Source organism: Amphiura filiformis, chromosome 7 (genome assembly GCF_039555335.1).
Source record: "Amphiura filiformis chromosome 7, Afil_fr2py, whole genome shotgun sequence".
Lineage (NCBI taxonomy): Eukaryota > Metazoa > Echinodermata > Ophiuroidea > Amphilepidida > Amphiuridae > Amphiura > Amphiura filiformis.
This window is the reverse complement of record NC_092634.1, coordinates 4,715,033-4,735,566: the sequence shown is the minus strand read 5'-3', so window position 1 is coordinate 4,735,566 and position 20,534 is coordinate 4,715,033. Positions and strand designations below refer to the sequence as shown.

At 35.2% G+C, this 20,534-nt stretch overlaps 1 protein-coding gene across 1 annotated transcript in view; it reads left to right on the top strand.

Moving 5' to 3' along the window:
- The first annotated feature begins 2,330 nt into the window (after positions 1 to 2,330).
- Positions 2,331 to 20,534, top strand: part of LOC140156657 (alkaline phosphatase-like) — a 32,335-nt gene continuing 14,131 nt past the window's right edge. The window contains exon 1 of the mRNA XM_072179594.1: positions 2,331 to 2,612. Coding sequence (XP_072035695.1) covers positions 2,507 to 2,612 — 106 coding nt within the window. The 5' untranslated portion in view covers positions 2,331 to 2,506. The remainder of the gene's footprint in view (positions 2,613 to 20,534) is intronic.

Genomic DNA, 20,534 nt, shown 5'->3' with positions numbered 1-20,534 from the left:
ACCATATTTGCAATCCACACTCCCTTCTATGGATTTAGCCCATAAAAGGTTCCTGCCAACCTTGTGTAACCTTTTGAGAAAGGTTTCGAAACATGTGTTTACTGGAATTTCTTTTATTTCCCCAATTGAATACCCGAGCACCTTTCAATTAAAAACTATTTCCCAATCTGATTTAGTCAAATTAATGGAAGCGTAACTGTAAATTTAAATAATTATTGGGTTAAACCTGGTCACACACTTAAATAGATTGGTATGACCAAACGGGACTCGTTTGCTTAATTAAAAAACATCTTCATACATTATCTGGTTGTCTAATGAAGATTGAAAAGTATCGTATAAAGACATTTTTATTAAAACATTAATGGTTCAAGGTTCTAATTTGAGATATTTTAAACTGAATTTGTAAGTCATTTTTATTTATTATCAATAAAAGCTTAATAAACCTACGTGAAACTATTATTATTCTCAAATGCCGTACAATGTTCCCAAAATGTCCCTGGAGATGCCTTTACAATGATCTTTAAATGGTCGTCAATTAAAACTAGTTTCTGCATGGTATCAGGAAAATTATGGTGGAAGAAATTGCCAGCCATAAGGTGGTACTACACCCCTTGATAAATTTGTGACTATTTTCTCATTTTTCTCAAAAAATATTAAGACACTGGTAAGGCCAAAAGAAACAAGTTTGTTTCCTGTAGCGCGCGCATTTCGTTTTTGATGGCTTTTTTGCGCATTTAAATTTGTTGACTTTTGATTTTTTTTTAAACGGAAAAATCGCAAAAAATAATATATTCATTACTGGAGTAATACAAATTCATGAAAACCTTGCTTGCTGTTATTGAAACGCTCAATGCTTTATGTAAATCCTTTGGTTGCCAAGTCCTATTGCAGTTGAAATCCATAGATCCTGTGTAAAAAAACATTTCTTAGTTTCCCATTAAGCTAAATCAAATATGACTTTTTGTGTGAGTGTCGGAGAGACCTACTGTAAATAATGCGCTATATTAAGGCAGCTGTGTACTCTGCTTTTTATGATGAACATAATTGCTTACCTATAGATGCTGTATTTATTGAGTTATCGTTATCGTGTACCTAAATCTTCATTTGACCGAAATAATGAAAATTGAAATAAAAGCCGTTGAAGTTTAAAGTGGTCACATTTTACACTTTGATCGAAGCTCACAGGAGAATGCGGCAGTTCTCGTTTTTCTACCTTACATTACTCAAACATCGGGTAAATCCACAGAAGTTTGGGCGAAATCTATTCATATCTTGATGTTTAAATCGGGGGAAAGAACTTGAAAAAAAAAATCACATTTTATCAGCTAAAACGGAGCCATTTGACCGCCGGTATCTCTGCCTTTCCTTGCTGTCCCTATTTTATCCCCGAACAATTTCTGGGGAGGGGGCACTTGCGTAATAGCCTACGCCCTCTCCTCCCCGGTTACGGCTCTGATGATATTAAATTCAATAATCCTTGTGGTTGTCAAAAGAAAAATAGCGCCATCAGTAAATCAAACGACTTTCAATTACATTCTTTGATTCGTACGCCGCTGTTTAATAAATGGTGTAGTAGAGGTGGTGTTTCCAGAGAGATACAATCAAAAAATTAATTTTTAATTAAAATTAAATTTAAATTTAAGCTGCAACAAGCTATAAGGAATAGTAAAATAAAGCAAAACTAAATGTAATCAATTATGATCATCAATCAAAACGAGATAAAGTATTTGATGTTATATAGAATAAATGAATTAATTAATTCCATTCGCAAATAAATAGATAAGTAAAATAAGTAAATAATTAATATAAATAAGTGAGTGAATAAATGAATAAATAGATAAATATTATAAATCAATCTATACATAATTTGTATTTGGTTTGGTTTAGTTGGCGCATCTCTGAGCAAATTAGCAAATGAGTAAAGAAAGAAAGAAGAAAGAAAGAAAGAAAGAAAGAAAGAAAGAAAGAAAGAAAGAAAGAAAGAAAGAAAGAAAGAAAGAAAGAAAGAAAGAAAGAAAGAAAGAAAGAAAGAAAGAAAGAAAGAAAGAAAGAAAGAAAGAAAGAAAGAAAGAAAGAAAGAAAGAAAGAAAGAAAGAAAGAAAGAAAGAAAGAAAGAAAGAAAGATAAGAAAGACAAAACCCGCAACACTTTATATTGAGGACCATGATCCTATAAATAGAGGTCCTCTTGCCTTAAGGTTTAAATATGCTTGAATTACATTATCAAATTAATTTGGGTCATACTATTATTCCCAAGTGTTTCTATTATAATATAAACATGACATTCATGTATGAAAATAATTCCTCTGCATATCTTTCCCTGGATGGCGTATTTTAGATTATCGTAAGAGATAATTAATGCTAGTGGTAGACTGGCAGTGGTAGCGAGGATACAAATATGTTGCTAACTTCACATCGAGCTTAACTGGGGTTTGGTTTAGTTGGCGCATCTCTGAGCAAATTAACAGGACCAGTATCCATCGGCATTTCAAAGAGAATTGATTGAGATGTTCGGCTCAAGAGTGATGACAAGATTAATATATATATGTCGAATTTCATTTATACCGGTACTCATCAGCACAATATTGGCAGGGCAGACGGCAATTGCACAACGTAAGTGAATTATATATTTATTTGTATATGTTTCATTTTCATATACATTATTACTTTGAAGCAATATCCCAGCAAACACAAAATGTTTTCGACATCATTAGCAAAAGGTTAGAAAAGGTTGCCAGAAAACGTTTAAATGTCGGGTTATATAAAAGGTATAAAACGTTTTCATAACATTCAAAAACATTTTTGATAACTTACTGCATTTTAACATCGTTATTTAAGTGTTGACAAAATAGTTGGCAAAAAGTGTTGGCAGAAAAATATTTTTGTAGTGTGTTTTCATACAGAACGTTTTAAAACGGTTTCATGACCTAACGACATTTAATGTCATTAAAACGTTTTTACCAAAACCAAAAACCTGTTTAAAAAGGTTTTAAAAACGTTTTGTGTTTGCTGGGATACCAATGCGATTTCTATCTGCAATAATGGAATACATGGGGTTACATGAATGATGACTCCATTGAAAATCTACACCCCTGTGTTCCATAGGGGGTTTTGGATTTCAACTGAAATAGCCCATTGTTATTGTTATTGTATTTATTGTAATTATTATTATCAACCTTTTAAATTGGAAAACATCCCTTCTTTATTTCTCATCAACACCAATTAAAAGGGCATTTCGTGATCCACAGCCTCATCCCCCACTTTTCTCAAAAAAAAAGTTGAGATTTTTATATCACTGGAATACTCTGGCTACATAATGTTTATGTACAAAATATTTCTTGCAGATTAATTCGTTTAGCAAAGATATCGCGAAATTTGAATTTCGTTCTGGTGCACCAGAACGAAATTACAACGTATTGTCTATGGAGCAGTGTAATACACATAATCATGCATAACTCGCAAACGCAAAGTCGGAATCAACTGAAATTTTGGGAATATGCTTTTTTCGTGGATATGTACTGAAAAATGTCATAAAAAGAGGATGCTAGGATCACGAAATACTCCTTTAAATTAGATCATCGATCATAATTTCAGATTGATTTCACCTTAGCGAAACAAAGTTTTTTCACATTAATAAAGGTCCATTCAAGTGTTCAAAAAGTATTGCTTATAAATTGCCTAAAAGTGTAGGAATAGGATAAGTCGTTAAGATTGTAATTAGGTATTTTTGAAATGATCAATTTGGCAAAAACGAAGAAAACAGCAGTATTGACCAAGTTGAAGCCGCATTCAAATACATGTAGCTAATTTATATACTGTCAGTTGTCACAGCTTTATATGGAATTGTTGCTGAATAGCTGTAAAAGAAATAACAAAATGTATGCACAAGTTATCCTAAGACAAAATAAGGCATTTTACATGAATCTGTGTAGAAATTATTCTACGTAAGTAGAGAAATTACTCTATTTAAGTAGAGATTTACATAAGTAGAGAAATTAATTACAGATTCGTGTAAATGACTTACGGCTTTCAGCTTAACCACTAGCATGCTATCCCACCAAACACAAAAACGTTTTAAAAACGTTTTAAATAAGTTATATTTTGGCTTTTGGTTTAGGTAAAAACGTTTTAATAACATTAAAATGTCGGGTTATATAAAGGTCATGATAACGTTTTAAAACGTTTTGTATGAAAACAAACTACAACAATATTTCAAAATGTTTTCAAAAAATGTTATTGTAAACTATTTTTGCAAACATTTTTGCCAAATATTGTGTCAATACTTAAATAACATTATGTTAAAATATTTGAACCCAGCAAACACAGAAATGTTTTTTCAAAACCTTTTAATAACATTTAAATGCCGGGTTATATAAAGGTCATGAAAACGTTTTTAAAACGTTATTGAAAATATTTTGGGCAAACATTTTTCGAAAAATATTTTTTCAACCCCAAAATAACTGTTCAGAATGTTTTGTATCAAGTTTTCAAGAATGTTTTTGGAATGTTATTAAAACGTTTTTATACCCTTTATATAACCCGACATTTAAACGTTTTCTGTAAAACATTTTTATTTGCTGAGCAGTAGATTATCAAAAAATGTTTTTTTAAGGTTATGAAAACGTTTTATACTCTTAATATGTGATGCGATCAAGCAAAATCAGTCGGAACTCGGCAATAATAAATTTTCAGTTTCTTACAGGATAGTAAAAAACATTTACAAAGCTGGATTTTGCAGAAAACCCCATTGAAATTGAACAACCAGTTCCAAAGATATGAGCAATTAAAGAGTTTCCAAAACAAGAAGAAACAAAAGGAAATATTTCCTTTATTTGGCTATATCTCAAAATCAATATTGCCGAGTTCCGACTGATTTTGCTTGATCGCATCACATATACCCTTTATATAACCCGACATTTAAACGTTTTCTGACAACCTTTTATAACCTTTTGCGAATGATGTCGAAAACGTTTTGTGTTTACTGGGGCTATGTTAGCTTATCTATGGCAGAAACAAAGTTGCCAAAACCTGAAATTTGATGATTTTTACGATCCTCCCGATGAGCAAATCACTGAAATGGGCCCTTTAAGGGGGTACTACACCCCTGACCAATTTTGTGCCTATTTTTGCATTTTTCTCCAAAACTATAGCGCATTGGTGACAGTTAAGATATGCATGTTGTAGGGGCAAGGACTACAACTATTGCTCTGAAAATTCAGCAACTCAAGGCAAGAAGTTATTGATTTATTGACCAAATACTGGTTTTCCCTCATTTTTGACTGGAACTCCACAACTGCTGTCTGTGCCGAAATTTCCAGTGCAGTAGTTGTAGTCCTTGCCCCTATAAAATACACATCTTACTTGTCATCAATGCGCTATAATTTTTGAGAAAAATGCAAAAATGATGTTGAAACCCATATATTTATATCATGATGAATTAACGACATATGAATTTGAAAAGATGGATAATAAAACTCTCGGAACACATCTGTAGTAAACTTCTACTGCCCTTTGGCAAATTTGATGATGTTACCACCACATCAGTCATGTTCCCTTAGAGTATTGCAGCTATGTAGTCTATGTCTGCATAGCTATACAAATTATCAATCAAGAGCGGTGATCAAAATAAAGAAAAATATCACCCCATCAAACGCAAAATACATTGAGTTCAAAAATATATGAAACGGAAAAACGGTTAAAACATTTGTTGATAAACTATTGTTTTTGTATAATGTTCACATTAATAACACCAAAATGAGGTATCTCTTTGTATATTCAGTAAGCCGGCCAATGACTGACCTTGATATGTACATTTGATTGGATACTGTTATAGCATCCAATTTTACGACTGAGTCGTTTAGCACGACATCCTAACAGGGAACACAGTTGTTTGACTACGGAGTGAACGTGTTGAAAGACCCATTATTGATTATTATTATTATCATTATTATTATTATTATTAAGCGAAATATATACCATGGAAGAGACTTTATAATGTTTACGTTTGAAAATGCATTCATAGGCATATGGAACTAAATTCAGTTGCGACCTCTTTAAAAAAAAATATGTAATATATTTTTGCAATGACAATATTTTTATAATCTGAAACTGTTTAATGAAATTGAAACTGACTCACAAAGCAAATACATTTTGTTGCTCACCTGTGAGCTTTCTGAAACTAGTCCTGAATTTATTATTTTATATCTGCCGATGCATATATAAATGTTGACCTTATTTCAATGTTGAACGTTTTTATTACAAATTTAATTAATTGAAACGTTTACGCATGACTAAACTGCAGATGTGTATTCGTATTGTTACGAGTCGTACTGACTCAAGGAGAAAATCACCTTTTACCCAAATTCACTCCAATGCACAACAACAATACACTGTTTGATTATGTTAACAAAATATAAGTCTTTAATTGAAAGTAAAATATGATTGGTACATAACAACAAATACACATACAATATAATCACACAATCACAATTTTAACTTATTAGTACTTAACCAGCAGTCTTGGTGATAATAGAATTCTTGCAATATTCTGGACGGCTGATATATAGATCCTTATTCAGCGAAGTCCATTGTACATTTGCATTTATATATCCTTGCGTATACAATCCTTTGCGTATAGAAATGGTGCCGCTTTCGCCTAATACTTAACTCCTTGCGCAGTTCTCAAAACACTTAACTCCTTGCGCCGTTCTCAAAACACTTTTAAAACTCTTTGCGCAGATGACAATCTCTTAAAAATTGAGTTTCTTTCAATCACTTTCTTTCTCCAGGAAACAGAATTCTTATTCCGCTAAATGCGGTGCGCTTAAACGCGAATAAAATATTTTCATACGCGTACACACAAAAACAACATTCATATGGGAGATGACGCCTTGCCGCAGCAGCTCGGGACTTAGCATGCTTAGTGTTGTGATAATTACAGGATAAAGGCTTATCCTTAGGCCTATCCTTAAGCCTACCTACCAGACCAAGAGAAGGGTTAGATTAACTTACCCAACAAACTCCAAATTGAGAAAAAGCATTCTTAAAAAGCAAAACCTAACCTCTTTCTGTTGAGGTCTTGAACATTTACAGGTCTGTCCTGGCTGAAACGCAAACTTGAAGTGATGACCGCTTTCATCCTTATGAAACGCCTGAATAACCAATAATCAATCAATGCGATATTGTTATACAATCGCTGAACAACCTCTTTGTCCAACAGCTGACAGCTTCGTAAGAAAAAACATTTTCTGCTCTGCTCCACTTTACTGACAGATGTGTAGTTTTATAAACCAGACTCCAGCAAGTCTTTCATACACTCAAAATCTCCTTCGTTGCTGTATTAAAATAGCATATTATTGGCTCTGCAAACTGGTTTAAATGTACCTCCTTTTGAAGCATAACATGACCAACACATATCATAGAGAATTTACCAACTCCCATGATATTCTGCCAAGAACAAACGTAAGCTTTTACATTTTATACTCCTAAAAAACCCATGGTCTATTAATAGACCATTTTGTCATTCACTTCCTGGGGAAATTTCTAAAATGATGTCATATTTACTTTACAGAATCAGGGATTCCCCTAATGGTGCAATACACTGAACTTTCTGTAATAGTAGGGATTTTCTAAGATTATTAAACTCTGATTGAGTGCACTGTACCCAAAGGGATTTCCCCAAAAACATGCAATAACACACAGACTCCCCTTTCTATTATTTCTAATGACATAGCTTTATCTTGTAAACAAATATAAATACCGTAATCAAATTAAATTACTCACATCACAGTATAAAAATTATGTTCTCAAACTAAACGTTCATCTGTACATGGCACATCGCATGATAAAAAATATAAAAAGATAGCAATAAACTGACCACGGTAAATCAATTACAGACGAAGTGACAGGTATTATAAAGAGAGAACAGAAAACGAAAATAAACTCACACCACCAGAGTATTTTCGTCAATGACAGCGAGAGAATCAAGTATCTTGTGTAGCTGTTGTGATGGGAATTTATCGACACATGACAATATTACTAAAACAAATAAAATACAGTTTGTCTCAAAAGAAATACAATTTAGGTTTGGAAAGTATTCAAAAATCTTAAACACTGAACTAAACATTGGTGGTATTTATTAATGGGAATATTGCGTTTTTTATTTTCTTATTTCTTGCAGATTTCCGGTAATAAATACATATAAATGACTTACCAAGGGAAATATATACCGTGGAATTTAATGTTTAAGTTTGAAAATGAAGCCAAATTAAGTTGCAACCTCTTTTACAAATCAACATTATCTGAAACTATTTAATAAAATTGAAACTAATTCACAAAGCAAATTAATTTTGTTGCTCAGCTGTGAGCTTTCTGACTCTAGACGTGAATTTATTATTTTATATCTGCCGATGCATACATTAATGTTGACCGTATTTCAATGTTGAACGTTTTTATTAAAGATTTAATTAATTGAAACCATTACACCTGGCTAGCTGCAGATGTGTATTTAAATTAAACATTCATCTTTAAACCCTTATCATTAAATTTATTCAACCACTTAACATTAAATTTCAATAAAACAATTAAAACGATCGCACACAGTCAAAAAGATAAACATGAAACATACTTTTTATTTTATCTGTAAAGTAATGTAGACGTACCAGTGAGGAGGATGTCAATGTTGATTTAAAGTGCAATATCATTTGTAATGGTAGGACGACCAACAATGAAAAAAACACATCGCCTACCCTCAGTAAACAGGGATTTGAATTTATTTATCATTAAATTTCAATAAAACAACTACAATGATCGCAAACAGTTGAGAAGAAAAACACAAAGCAAACTTTTTTCATGAAAATAACCACGTTTTATTTTTCTGTAAAGTGATTTTAACGTGGTAGGCGTACTGGTGTCAATGTTGATTTTAAAGTGCAATATCATTTGTAATGGTAGGACGAGCATGGTAATAAGATATTAATATTCTTTTTCATTAGCCTTGCGGTGACCCATGGATTTAATTATATTAAATTTACATACAAAGTAAAGACCATGGTCCATTAATTTTGTGAATTTTATTTATTTTTCATGCATGAAGTAGCACTTGGTATACCCAGTTGAGTAAATACAAATAATATAAGAACATTATTGGATCGATCCTTAATGTATTATTTCGTGTAAGCTAATCCTAATCCTAAACTCCTAGCCCTAATCCTAATCCTAAACTTAGTCTAACCCTAATCATAACCCTAATTCTAACCCTAATACATTATGGTCTTAAGATTTTGAGGGCGTTATTTTATGATATTTATGTTATTTAACGGTTTGCTATGCTATCAACAAAAAGCATTTCTATCTGGTGTTAATGTTGCAAGAACCCGCAGCTTTCCAGGTTCTGATCTTGTGATGATGACCTTCAGAGTGAGACTGAAAAAACCAAGAAACCCAAACCACTGATGGTAAAGTTTGACCTCGAGAAACTGAAGGACCCAGACGTGGCAAGAGAATTCGCAGCCAACATTTGGAGGAAAATTTGGTCCGCTGATCTGCATGAATGTTACAGACCTGGATTTGGAGTCCTTAACGGACACCTTTAGTACAGCTCTCACTGAGACCGCCTCTGAGCTCTTAGGCAAACACCGCCATGTGAAGAAGCCATGGATCACAAAAGAAGTGCTGGAGCTCTGCGATAGGAGAAGAGAGTTGAAATGTAAACGGAACAATCCAGATGGAGCAAGAGAATATAGGGAGGCCAACAAGTTGGTTAAGAATGGCATTAAAGAAGCGGAGGAAAACTGGATTGGACAGCAATATGAAGAGGTGAAGTCAAGGCTGAACAAGAGCAACAGTAGAAAGGCATGCCGACTGGTAAAGAATTTAACCACTGTAAAGAACAGCAGATCTGCAACTATACAGGACAATAAGTGTTTATTGGAAGAAAAAGAGATTCTTAGTAGGTGGGCGGAGTACTGCTCTGACTTGTACAACTACGAACTGCAAGGTGATCCATCAGTCCTAGACTGCCCACAGTATTACCCAGATAATGAGGAAGGTCAGCATATTCTGCGAGAAGAGGTAGAAGCCGTTGTGAAAGCACTGAAAAAGGGCACATCACCAGGCATAGATAACGTTCCAGGTGAGCTTGTTCAAGCAGCAGGTGATCGTGCTAAAAGATAAACAACATTTGGAAGACGGGCAAATGACCTACACCTTGGACACAGTCTCCAGTGATTACACTCCCCTCTCTAGCTTTGTCAGAACTACCGCACAATCAGCCTCATCAGCCACCCCAGCAAAATAATGTTAATACTTATCTTGAACAGACTGAAACCTCTGGCGGAGACCATCATCGCTCAAGAACAGGCGGGCTTCAGAGCAGGAAGGACTGAGTACCACAGAACAGATATTCAACCTTAGAAAACTGTGTGAAAAACATCTCCAACACCAGCAGGACCTATACCATGTCTTCATTGACTTTCAGAAGGCGTTCGATAGGGTGTGGCATGCTGCACTTTGGGTCACTATGAGGACGTATAACATCAACCCAACACTAGTGCGTACCATCCAACAGCACAGTAATGCATTGAGTGCAGTGTTGGCAAATGGAAACATAGGAGATTGGTTTCAAACATCAGTCGGGGTGAGACAAGGTTGCCTGCTATCACCAACGCTTTTCAACTTGTTCCTGGAAAGAATTATGGCTGATGCACTAGAGAACCATGAGGGAACTGTTAGCATCGGAGGCAGAGCAGTATCTAATCTTCGCTTCGCTGATGATATAGATGACTTAGCTGGCAGTGAGACAGAACTCAAGTCCCTGATTAATAACCTCCATCAAACATCACAGAGGTATGGAATGGAAATAAGTGCAGAAAAGACCAAGCTGATGACCAACAATCCATCAGGAATCAAATCAAATCCTCAAAGGACAAAACTGAACAAGAAAAGCAATCTGGTGTCGTGTATGGTATCCCTTGCAAAGACTGTGACTCCCTATATTGGTGAGTCTGGACCTGGACGCAAGCTCGAAAAGAGGCTAACAGAACATAAATCCAAAGCGGCCAGTTCCAAGTCAGCGATCAAGGAACACATCCACAGGAGCAAGAGACACCAGATTGACTGGGAGAACGTAAAAGTGTTAAAGAGGGAATCCAAGGACTTTCCTCGCAGGGTCTTGGAAGCAATCCATATTAGAACTAAAAGACCCAGACTGAACCGTAACAAAAGGTTAGACATCGACCCTGTCTGGAACAACCTCCTGACCCCCCGGAAGCAAGGGGGCGGCACAACATTTTCAAGTTTGGCGTCATCAACTCCTGTGACGTCATCGGAGATGTCCTAGTACTACATCACTAGCAACAACAATCTTCAGAGTAATAACATCCGCTGAAGACGCCCGTTGACCCGGTGAAAGCGCTCCCGATGAGTGCACCAAATTTGAGTAGCGTAGAAGTATAATTTTTGTCGGCTGCTGTCGGCTGCTATCAGAGCCAACAAACCTTTAAATGTAGCAGATATGCGAGGTCTGCTTGTTTTCTGTTGACAAGGGGCAGTCTACAGTGAACGGCTCTTTTCAGAGCCACCAAACCTTTAAATTTAGCAGATAGGCGAGGTCTGCTTGTTTTCTGTTGACAAGGGGCAGTCTTCAGTGAACGGCTCTTTTCAAAGCCACCAAACCATTAAATTTAGCAGATAGGCGAGGTCTGCTTGTTTCTGTAGACAAAGGGCAGTCTTCAGTGAACGGCTCTTTTCAGAGCCACAAAACCTTTAAAAATCAGCAGATAGGCGAGGTCTACTTGTTTCTGTAGACAAGGGGCAGTCATCAGTGAACGGCTCTTTTCAGAGCCACCAATACCTTTATATTAGCAGATAGGCTAGATCTTCTTGTTCTCTGTTGACAAGGGGCAGACTTCTTTTCAGAGTCATCAGTAGGCAAGGAGCGGTCTACATGTCTCATTCTTAGGTACTTTGTCCTGAAGAAGTCAGAGTTATTCCTGACGAAAGCTTGACAGTTTTGAACTTGTCCGACGGCGAACCCGCTAAAAACCAACTAATTGTTATGAATTCCCGTGGTAAAAGCCTATCCCACAATTTATATGATGTAGGCGTGCAAGAACAAGATAATAACCTTTCTGGTCGTTCCAGAATGCTTACACATTTTCAAAAGTTTCAAAAAAGTGAGCCGGGGTGTAGGCTTTTTAAACTTGCTGCTTTCTTTACGTTATCAACGTTTTTTTGGTAGTTAAAATAATCACGGTGATCGAGATTACAGAGAATTCAGACCAGCAGAAGGCCACAAATACATTTTAAAGACTTCCGTTACTGTCAATAATTATTGTTTTCTGATTAATTCATCCCCAAAAGTTGATGGTAAATTAATTAGCAAAATAATAGATCCAGTTGATGGGTTATATCGATCAAATGCATCGGCGCTCTGAAACGGTGCGTGCGTGAGAATCGCATTTCTGCAAAAGAACGCATAACATACACACATGACATAACATAACATAATTTTTTTTAAATAAATGTTAGTTTATGTAGCGCCTTTCACATGTGTGTACATGTACCAAGGCGCTTTACATTTATTCCGCTGTCGTTAGAATATGTCAGCTGCCATACAATGCCTAAAGCATGCTCATACCTTTGGGCAGCGCTCAATGGACACTATTCATAAAAGCTTCCCATTTCACCCCTGGGTAGAGCGAGGCAAGTAAGGTAAAGCGCCTTGCCCAAGAGCACAACACGATGGCACCGCTGGGGCTCGAACTCGCAATCCACCGATTACAAGGTAGAGCACGTACCGCTGCGCCAACGTGCCCCTAAACATAGAATAACATAGCATAGCATAGCATAGCATAGCATAGTATAACATAGCATAGCTCTATGTTTGTTTGTTTGTTTGTTTGTTTGTTTATTTCTTCTTTATACTGGGTCCATATTAAGGGGAAAATTTAAGTATTCCCTGTTCTTCCATATGGCCCATGTTATTTGTTTTAACCTCAACAGAGAGGTTATCAAGAAATGGTTACACCAAGTGCTACTTCGTGTATGCTGAAACAGAATTCACAAATGGACCCATGATCTTTACTTTGTATGTACATTTAATATAATTAAATCCATGGGTCACCGCAAGGCTAATGAAAAAGACCTCAATGAAGTTTCGTGCTGTAACACAGCACTTTCTCAAGTTGAATCAATTCAATTTGAGAAAGTGTTGTGTTACAGCACGAAACGTCATTGAGGTATGTCAACATCAACTATTTTATATTGGATTTGTATTAGAACTATGTAAATAAAATTGTTACCTTTTTGACCTCAGCACATGTGTATGTATGATGTACCTTACCTTACCTTGTAGTATTATTTTCGTAGGGTGATTGAGGTTAAATGTTTGAGTGAATGAAACATTCATGTAATATGAAGGTATATGCTGAAATGTATCATTTTTATTGTTTTTTGTTCTTTTTTATTTGTTCTTTTTGTAATAAATAATGATAAGACACCCAAAATATCCACGATAGTGTCAGTAAGTTATGGGTTACAGGTCGATAGTCTTAAGGTCATTAGTCCAAAAACCCAGTAATTTTATTCTATACCCTAAACCTAACCCCAACCATAACCCTAAACTTCGCCCTAACCTATAACCTAAGCTTTAATCCTAAACCTAAATCTAGCCCTATAACCCCAAACCATACCTAACCCTGACTCTCTGAATCCTGACCTATAACTCATGCACATCACCCATGCATACATTCCACTCCGCAGCCCTTAAGGGTACTTGCCCATCAATTTCATTCAGGGGCGTGTTTGAAAAACGGCACAGCGCATTAAAAAGAATAAAAAATACTAAAATTTTCACCAGGGTTCGAACCACTGCCAATTGCACTATGAATGCAAAAGATGCCTACTGTACCACGGTGACGTGCGCAATCGATACTCAATGATCCAGACAATACCGTTTGAATATACCGCCCTTATGTATGCACCTGCTTGACACATCTTGTCACTTGCGGGGAGATATACTATAGGTCTACCCTAATAGCTTACAATAGATACCCCACCGTAAATAGCTCTCTTCATTATATGCCAGTATATACGCATAGTGTACGGACCTTTGAACCATAAAATGTTGGTTATCAGCAGATGCTTAAGGGTACTTGCCCATCAATTTCATTCAGGGGCGTGTTTGAAAAACGGCACAGCGCATTGGTAAAATGAATAAAAAATACTAAAATTTTCACCAGGGTTCGAACCACTGCCAATTGCACTATGAATGCTAAAGGTGCCTACTGTGCCACGGTGACTGTGGTTAACACTATTCGGCGATTTTCAAAGATATGCATATCAACACGTTTCTAGTGTATTGAAAATCCGATTTTGTTAGGAATACACTCATAGAAAGACATATGACTCTACTTGTCTGTTTGTTTTTCATTTAATACAAATTAATTTTGATGAATTGAACTGGTACAACTCTTAGGACTCGTGATAAACGACGATTAATTTTGAAATAATAAAATGAAAACGCTGGGTCACTCACGACGTCATTTGTAATTCATGTCAAAACCTGGGGAGGACCACACACATCCGTGTTACTTTATACGTGCGCAATCGATACTCAATGATCCAGACAATACCGTTTGAATATACCGCCCTTATGCACCTGCTTGACACAGCTTGTCACTTGCGGGAAGATATACTATAGGCCTACCCTAATAGCTTACAATAGATACCCCACCGTAAATAGCTCTCTCCATTACCTCGCTGTGCCATTATATACGCGTAGTGTACGAACTTTTGAACCATATTTTGTTCAAAAATGATAGGAAGGGACTGTTTTCAGCTAAAATGTTGGTTATCAGCAGATGCTTAATGATACCGGGAAGTGTTGCAGAAAGGTAAGCGTACTCTTTATTTATTCAAAATATCACATATCAATGAATTTAAATTGGAAATCCAAAAAGGAAATGTCAGGTCAAAATTCTCACCTTAGAATTATTGTGAAATAAAATCGAACAAAATTTAGGCTCCGTGCATATAAAATTATTATGATTTGGGGCTAATTTGAGAAGAGTTAATGCCTCGAGTTTCAAAATACACCGAGTGATGTTTTTTGATCAAAAACATCGACAATTCAAGACTCTGTAAAAACAAATCAAGAATTTTCTGGGATAATTGCAACTAAGTATAATGACAGTTATGATATGAGCTACCAGATGCATCATTAATTTCCTGACTATGATATTTAGTTGTGGGAAAAGATTACTATAATGTTTTGGCGGGATTATTTCCCGCCAAAAATTTCAACCAAAAAAGAGCATGTAGCCTTAATGATACCGGGAAGTGTTGCAGAAAGGTAAGCGTACTCTTTATTTATTCAAAATATCACATATCAATGCATTTAAATTGGAAATCCAAAAAGGAAATGTCAGGTCAAAATTCTCACCTTAGAATTATTGTGAAATAAAATCAAACCAAATTTAGGCTCCGCAAACAACGTCCAATTATTCCCATTGGTGTTTGCTACACGTGCATATAATAAATTATGATTTGGGTCTAATTTGAGAAGAGTTAATGCCTCGAGTTTCAAAATACACCGAGTGATGTTTTTTGATCAAAAACATCGACACGACAATTCAAGACTCTGTAAAAACAAATCAAGAATTATCTGGGATAATTGCAACTAAGTATAATGAAAGTTATGATCTAAGCTACCAGATGCATCATTAATTTCCTGACTATGATATTTAGTTGTGGGAAAAGATTACTTTTCAACCAAAAAGAGCATGTAGCCTTAATTCTACGTCACATACCCCGAAGCATACACATCAACAAATCACAACTCCATCGACTTCAAACACACCCCTATCCCCAAATACCCCCACCTCTGCTCTAACTCGTCACTAAAAACGCACAAAATAATTATACATGATGAAAATACGGAATTTTACTGTCGTTTTAAACGACATCTTTGTCGTTCCCACTCACTGATTTTGATCGGGCGATTTATAGTTCAATAGATCTTCAAAGCGATATTTAAAAAAAACGCTTTCCCATTGTTCCTTGCCCCATATCACAATAAGTGTATAGAATAAGCCGGTCCCTGCGTGATGAATCGCAATGCGAAGCGACTATTTCTGATCACTTTGCAAAGAATTTTTTAGTATCACCAGCAGATTAGATACTAAGTTCAGTCACATTAAGCGTACATCGACAACCTACAATGAGAACCCTTGAAATGATGAAATCTAGGTTAGATAACGCGTCCAGTCAGTATCAACACTGACACTTGGTGCCAATTACGAAGTATTGCGAGGAACTTTTACCAGCAAAATATGGAATATATCTAACAGAAGATATCAATCGCAAATATGAATATAACCACAGTGCAAGGCTTGTGTTGGGCTTCTTACGTATCCAATTTTGTGGGGAGAAGTTGAAAAGGTAAGCTTGTATTCAAGGAATTCATGCCCAAATTTTCCGTAAAATGAATTCTGTAGATATGACATATATGAGCAGAACTCGCCACTAAACTGAAGATTTGAACAGGCAGTAGGCACTGATTGCACGCAAATTTGTTTTTCCTCGCTGCCACCATTACTATAGAAGTCTTTTTCGTTTTAAAAGTGGGGAAAATCGTGGATTTTGATTGACAAAATAGCATGTAGACATTATCGTTTCCGGGCCTGCAAAATCACATCAAATTGTCTGCCTAGACGAAATATATTAAGGAAGGCATATGTTGAGTTCCGAAGTCCCAAGTAAGTATCATAATTCTTTCTTGGGAGTGTTCAACATATTATAGCCAATTGATGGGGAGATCGCCCTAATGGAAAGTTATGAAATCTCGGCTGAGTGAAAAAGGTGCGTGAGCCGAAATGCAACATTATAAACATATCAAAAAAAGTAACTAACCCCCCTTAAATAATGGCCATTATTCAAAAAGGGACTATTGTATTACAAATCTGTAAAATGCGTTGGGAGCGGAATTTATTTCTGCGCATTTTGACACCTCATTTGATACAATAGCCCAGAAAACAATAAAACACCGGTCAATTTAATGTAGTGAGGTCCAGATTTGAAAGTTGCACTTACATACAAATGTTTACAATACAAAAACACTCAGATATCATCACACAAATTTCCTTCCATTACACTGAATACAAAATCAATAGAATTTACTGCAACTTTCAAATCTTGGGCTACATTGATTTAAATGTACGCTGTGACGTCAATATTTAGTCAATTGCTACAAATGAGGTGTCAAAATGTGCAGAAATAAATTCTGCTTCTAACGCATTTTACAGATTTGTAATACAATTACCCGTTTTTGAATAATGGTCATTATTTAAGGGGGGTCAGTTACTTTTTTTGATATGTTTATATACAGGCCTATTTACATACTGTCCTATGACCTTACACAAAGCGACCATGCTCAAATATAAAACTAGAGAGTTTGGTCATTGATGTACACCATCAATATTGAACCTGTGATCAATATTGCTAGGCAAAAATTCACAGCAAACATGGCAAATTCCTCTCATTTCTGGGCAATTTAAAACAAATTCCATCAACCCTTAATTTCTTATTACCATACTCGTCCTACCATTACAAAGTTAATGATATTGCACTTTGAATCAACATTGACATCCTCCTCACTTGTACACCTACTACGTTTAAAAAATCACTACAGATAAAATAAAAACGTGGATATTTTCATAAAAAATACGTTTCCTGATTATCTTTTTTGACTGTTTGTGATCATTTTAATTGTTTTATTGAAATTTAATGATAAGTGGGTGAATAAATTCAAATCCTTGTTGTCTGAGTTTAATGATAAGCGTTTAAAGATGAGTGTTTAATTTGAGAACATTATAATGTACGAATACACACCTGCAGTTAGTCATGCGTAATTGTTTCAATTAATTAAATCTTTAATAAAAACGTTCAACATTGAAATAAGGTCAACATTGATATATGCATCGGCAGATATAAAATAATACATTCACAGCTGAGCAATACAATTAATTTGCTTTGTGAGTCAGTTTCAATTTCATTAAATAGTTTCAGATATGTTAATAAAATCGTTATGTTAATAAATTAATCGCTCTATTGCTTTTAATCACCGAGATCGAGATCAAAATATTCAAAAGGTCACAAATACATTTTAGTTCTGCCATTGCTGTCAATAATTATTGCTTTGAATTGATCCATCCCCAAATGTTGATGATCAAGATAGGTTAAATTAATTAGCAAAATAATAGATCCAGTTGGAAGAAAATGATTAGTTGATGCATTCACTTTGTTTTATAATTGTTTGTTTTGTTTTGTTTGTTTGTTTGTTTGTTCGTATGTTTTTTGTTTTTGTTTTGTTTTTGTTTGTTTTTTGTTTTGATAGGTTTCCTTTCTTTTTATAAATGTAGCCAAGCAGCTCCAAGCTTAGGAAAGGCATCAGGTTACGAAGTACTCCATAAAACAAATACATGTAAAACGAAAAAGATATGTTTGAAATATAGTTTCGCGATTTGTGGTTCTTTGCAGCCCTGAGGGGCAATATAGCTGGATATCCGTGTTGAGCGGCGGTTGTTGGCGGTCGTTCGCGGTTTGTGGTTTGAATTTGTTGGAAGTACAAATTTCGCGGTTTGTGGTTCGTTTGCGGGCCAATTTAGTTGGTTATTCCTATTGAGCATCGGTTGATGGCGTTCATTCACGGTTTGAGGTTTCAATTTCCCTCATTCTTCATGTCTCTATCGGGGGCTACAACTTGTTGGATATGCATATTACGCGGTTTGTGGTTCTTTGTAGCTCTGCGTTGGCAATTTAGTTGGATATACAAATTTCAGTGCTTGTGGTTCTTTGTAGAATGGAGTATTTAGTAATATGAATGCTGTGTTCCAGAAAGAATAAAAGAATAATTTTTTGACCAACGGGGCTCAGAATTCGTATGTAGGGTATCAATAAAAATGCTAGGGTATATTTTAAAGTGAATCTTAGAATGTAGTGCGAAGGTGATTAGCAGCTATAGGGCTGCAACCGTCGAAAAAAATCTGGATATCAGTATTATTTTCCAATACTTTTAGCTATAAAATACCGCGTGAAATGAAGCAAGAATATTTGTTTATTATCAAACAATGATTGGCTGTAGGAGTGGTGGCACTTTTTGAATTAATGAGTTGTTAAGGCGATATAATACCCTGATTTTCATCAGTACCCATCTTCTTTTTTTTCTTGCAAATTAATGACGTATATAAATATGCTCATCATCTCATGTCCTGAACTTATAAAATATCTCTACATATAAAGTAGTTTTAAACCATTTTAGAAAATCATTTTAGCCCTATATATTTTTTTGTTTACTGTATTATGGTAACTGAGATGTGTGTTTCATAACAATCCATAATTTATTCTATTGAACATGTCCAAGTAGAACACATGAATAGAATACATTAAATCCTTTGTTATACTATCTATAGAAATGTACTCACTGATTATAACACTGAATAAATTAAATAGGCCTAATCTCTTCCACATAGACAATTTAATACTACACCATGTATGTATCTTCTATAATGTAGCTTAATGTGTTGTTAGGAAAAGAGATTAAAAAAGGCTATAAGGTCATCAAAGGTCAGGTTATAGGTCAATTGGTTCAGGTCAAATTCAGGCATCAATTTGGAATACATGTGATAGTCTGTCATACATGTCATAATGAGGCATCAATTTTGATATTTTGTCTGTTACTGGATATATAATGGAAATGTGTGAGGTGGATATACTAAAATACCTTGGGATGTAAATGGTGAGTACAATTTAGATTGCCTAGTTGAGACGGATTGGGCAAATAAATATAAAATAGTTACCAAAATCACAAAAATGAAGCTTACGGAAAACTACCTAATATGGTGGTGTAGGTGACAAAAATACAATCTTTTTCAACATTGCTGTAGTGTGGTTGTGGTAACCTGTTACCCATGGCTTAATTAAGTTTCAGTGACATAGTGTCGCAAGTTCAAAATACAAAATATAGCTCGACATTGAAAATAGAAGCATTTTAACCGGTTCGTTTTTTGATAGTTGTGGAGCACCAAGTTCATGAAGTCATAAAAGAAATCAGGGACCACTTATTCCCATTTTACATATCAACATTATTTCCCTAATGTGTTAGCAACACATATCCAAAATGTTAACGAAATCCGTTGATAGTAAGCTTTCCAAAATGACGTGAATTTAAATCATCAGTGATGTACCTCCTTTTGGCTTCTATCTTCAAAAGCATGTAAGCTACATTGATACCGATGCCACCAATAAAACGAGAAGATTTGCCCCTTCATTTTGCATACCACTTTGCCCAATTTTTTGTTGTAATTTCTTCACAAAATGCAAAAAAATGCAAAAAAAAAAATCAATGGGTGTAGTACCCCCTTAAAATATTACATTTGGGACATTAACCAGCGAAAAATATCATAGAACAATAGACCAATTATAGTCTTGCGGGAGCATCTGTTTAGTCTTCTTTTTACAGGAGTCTTTTTTTAACTT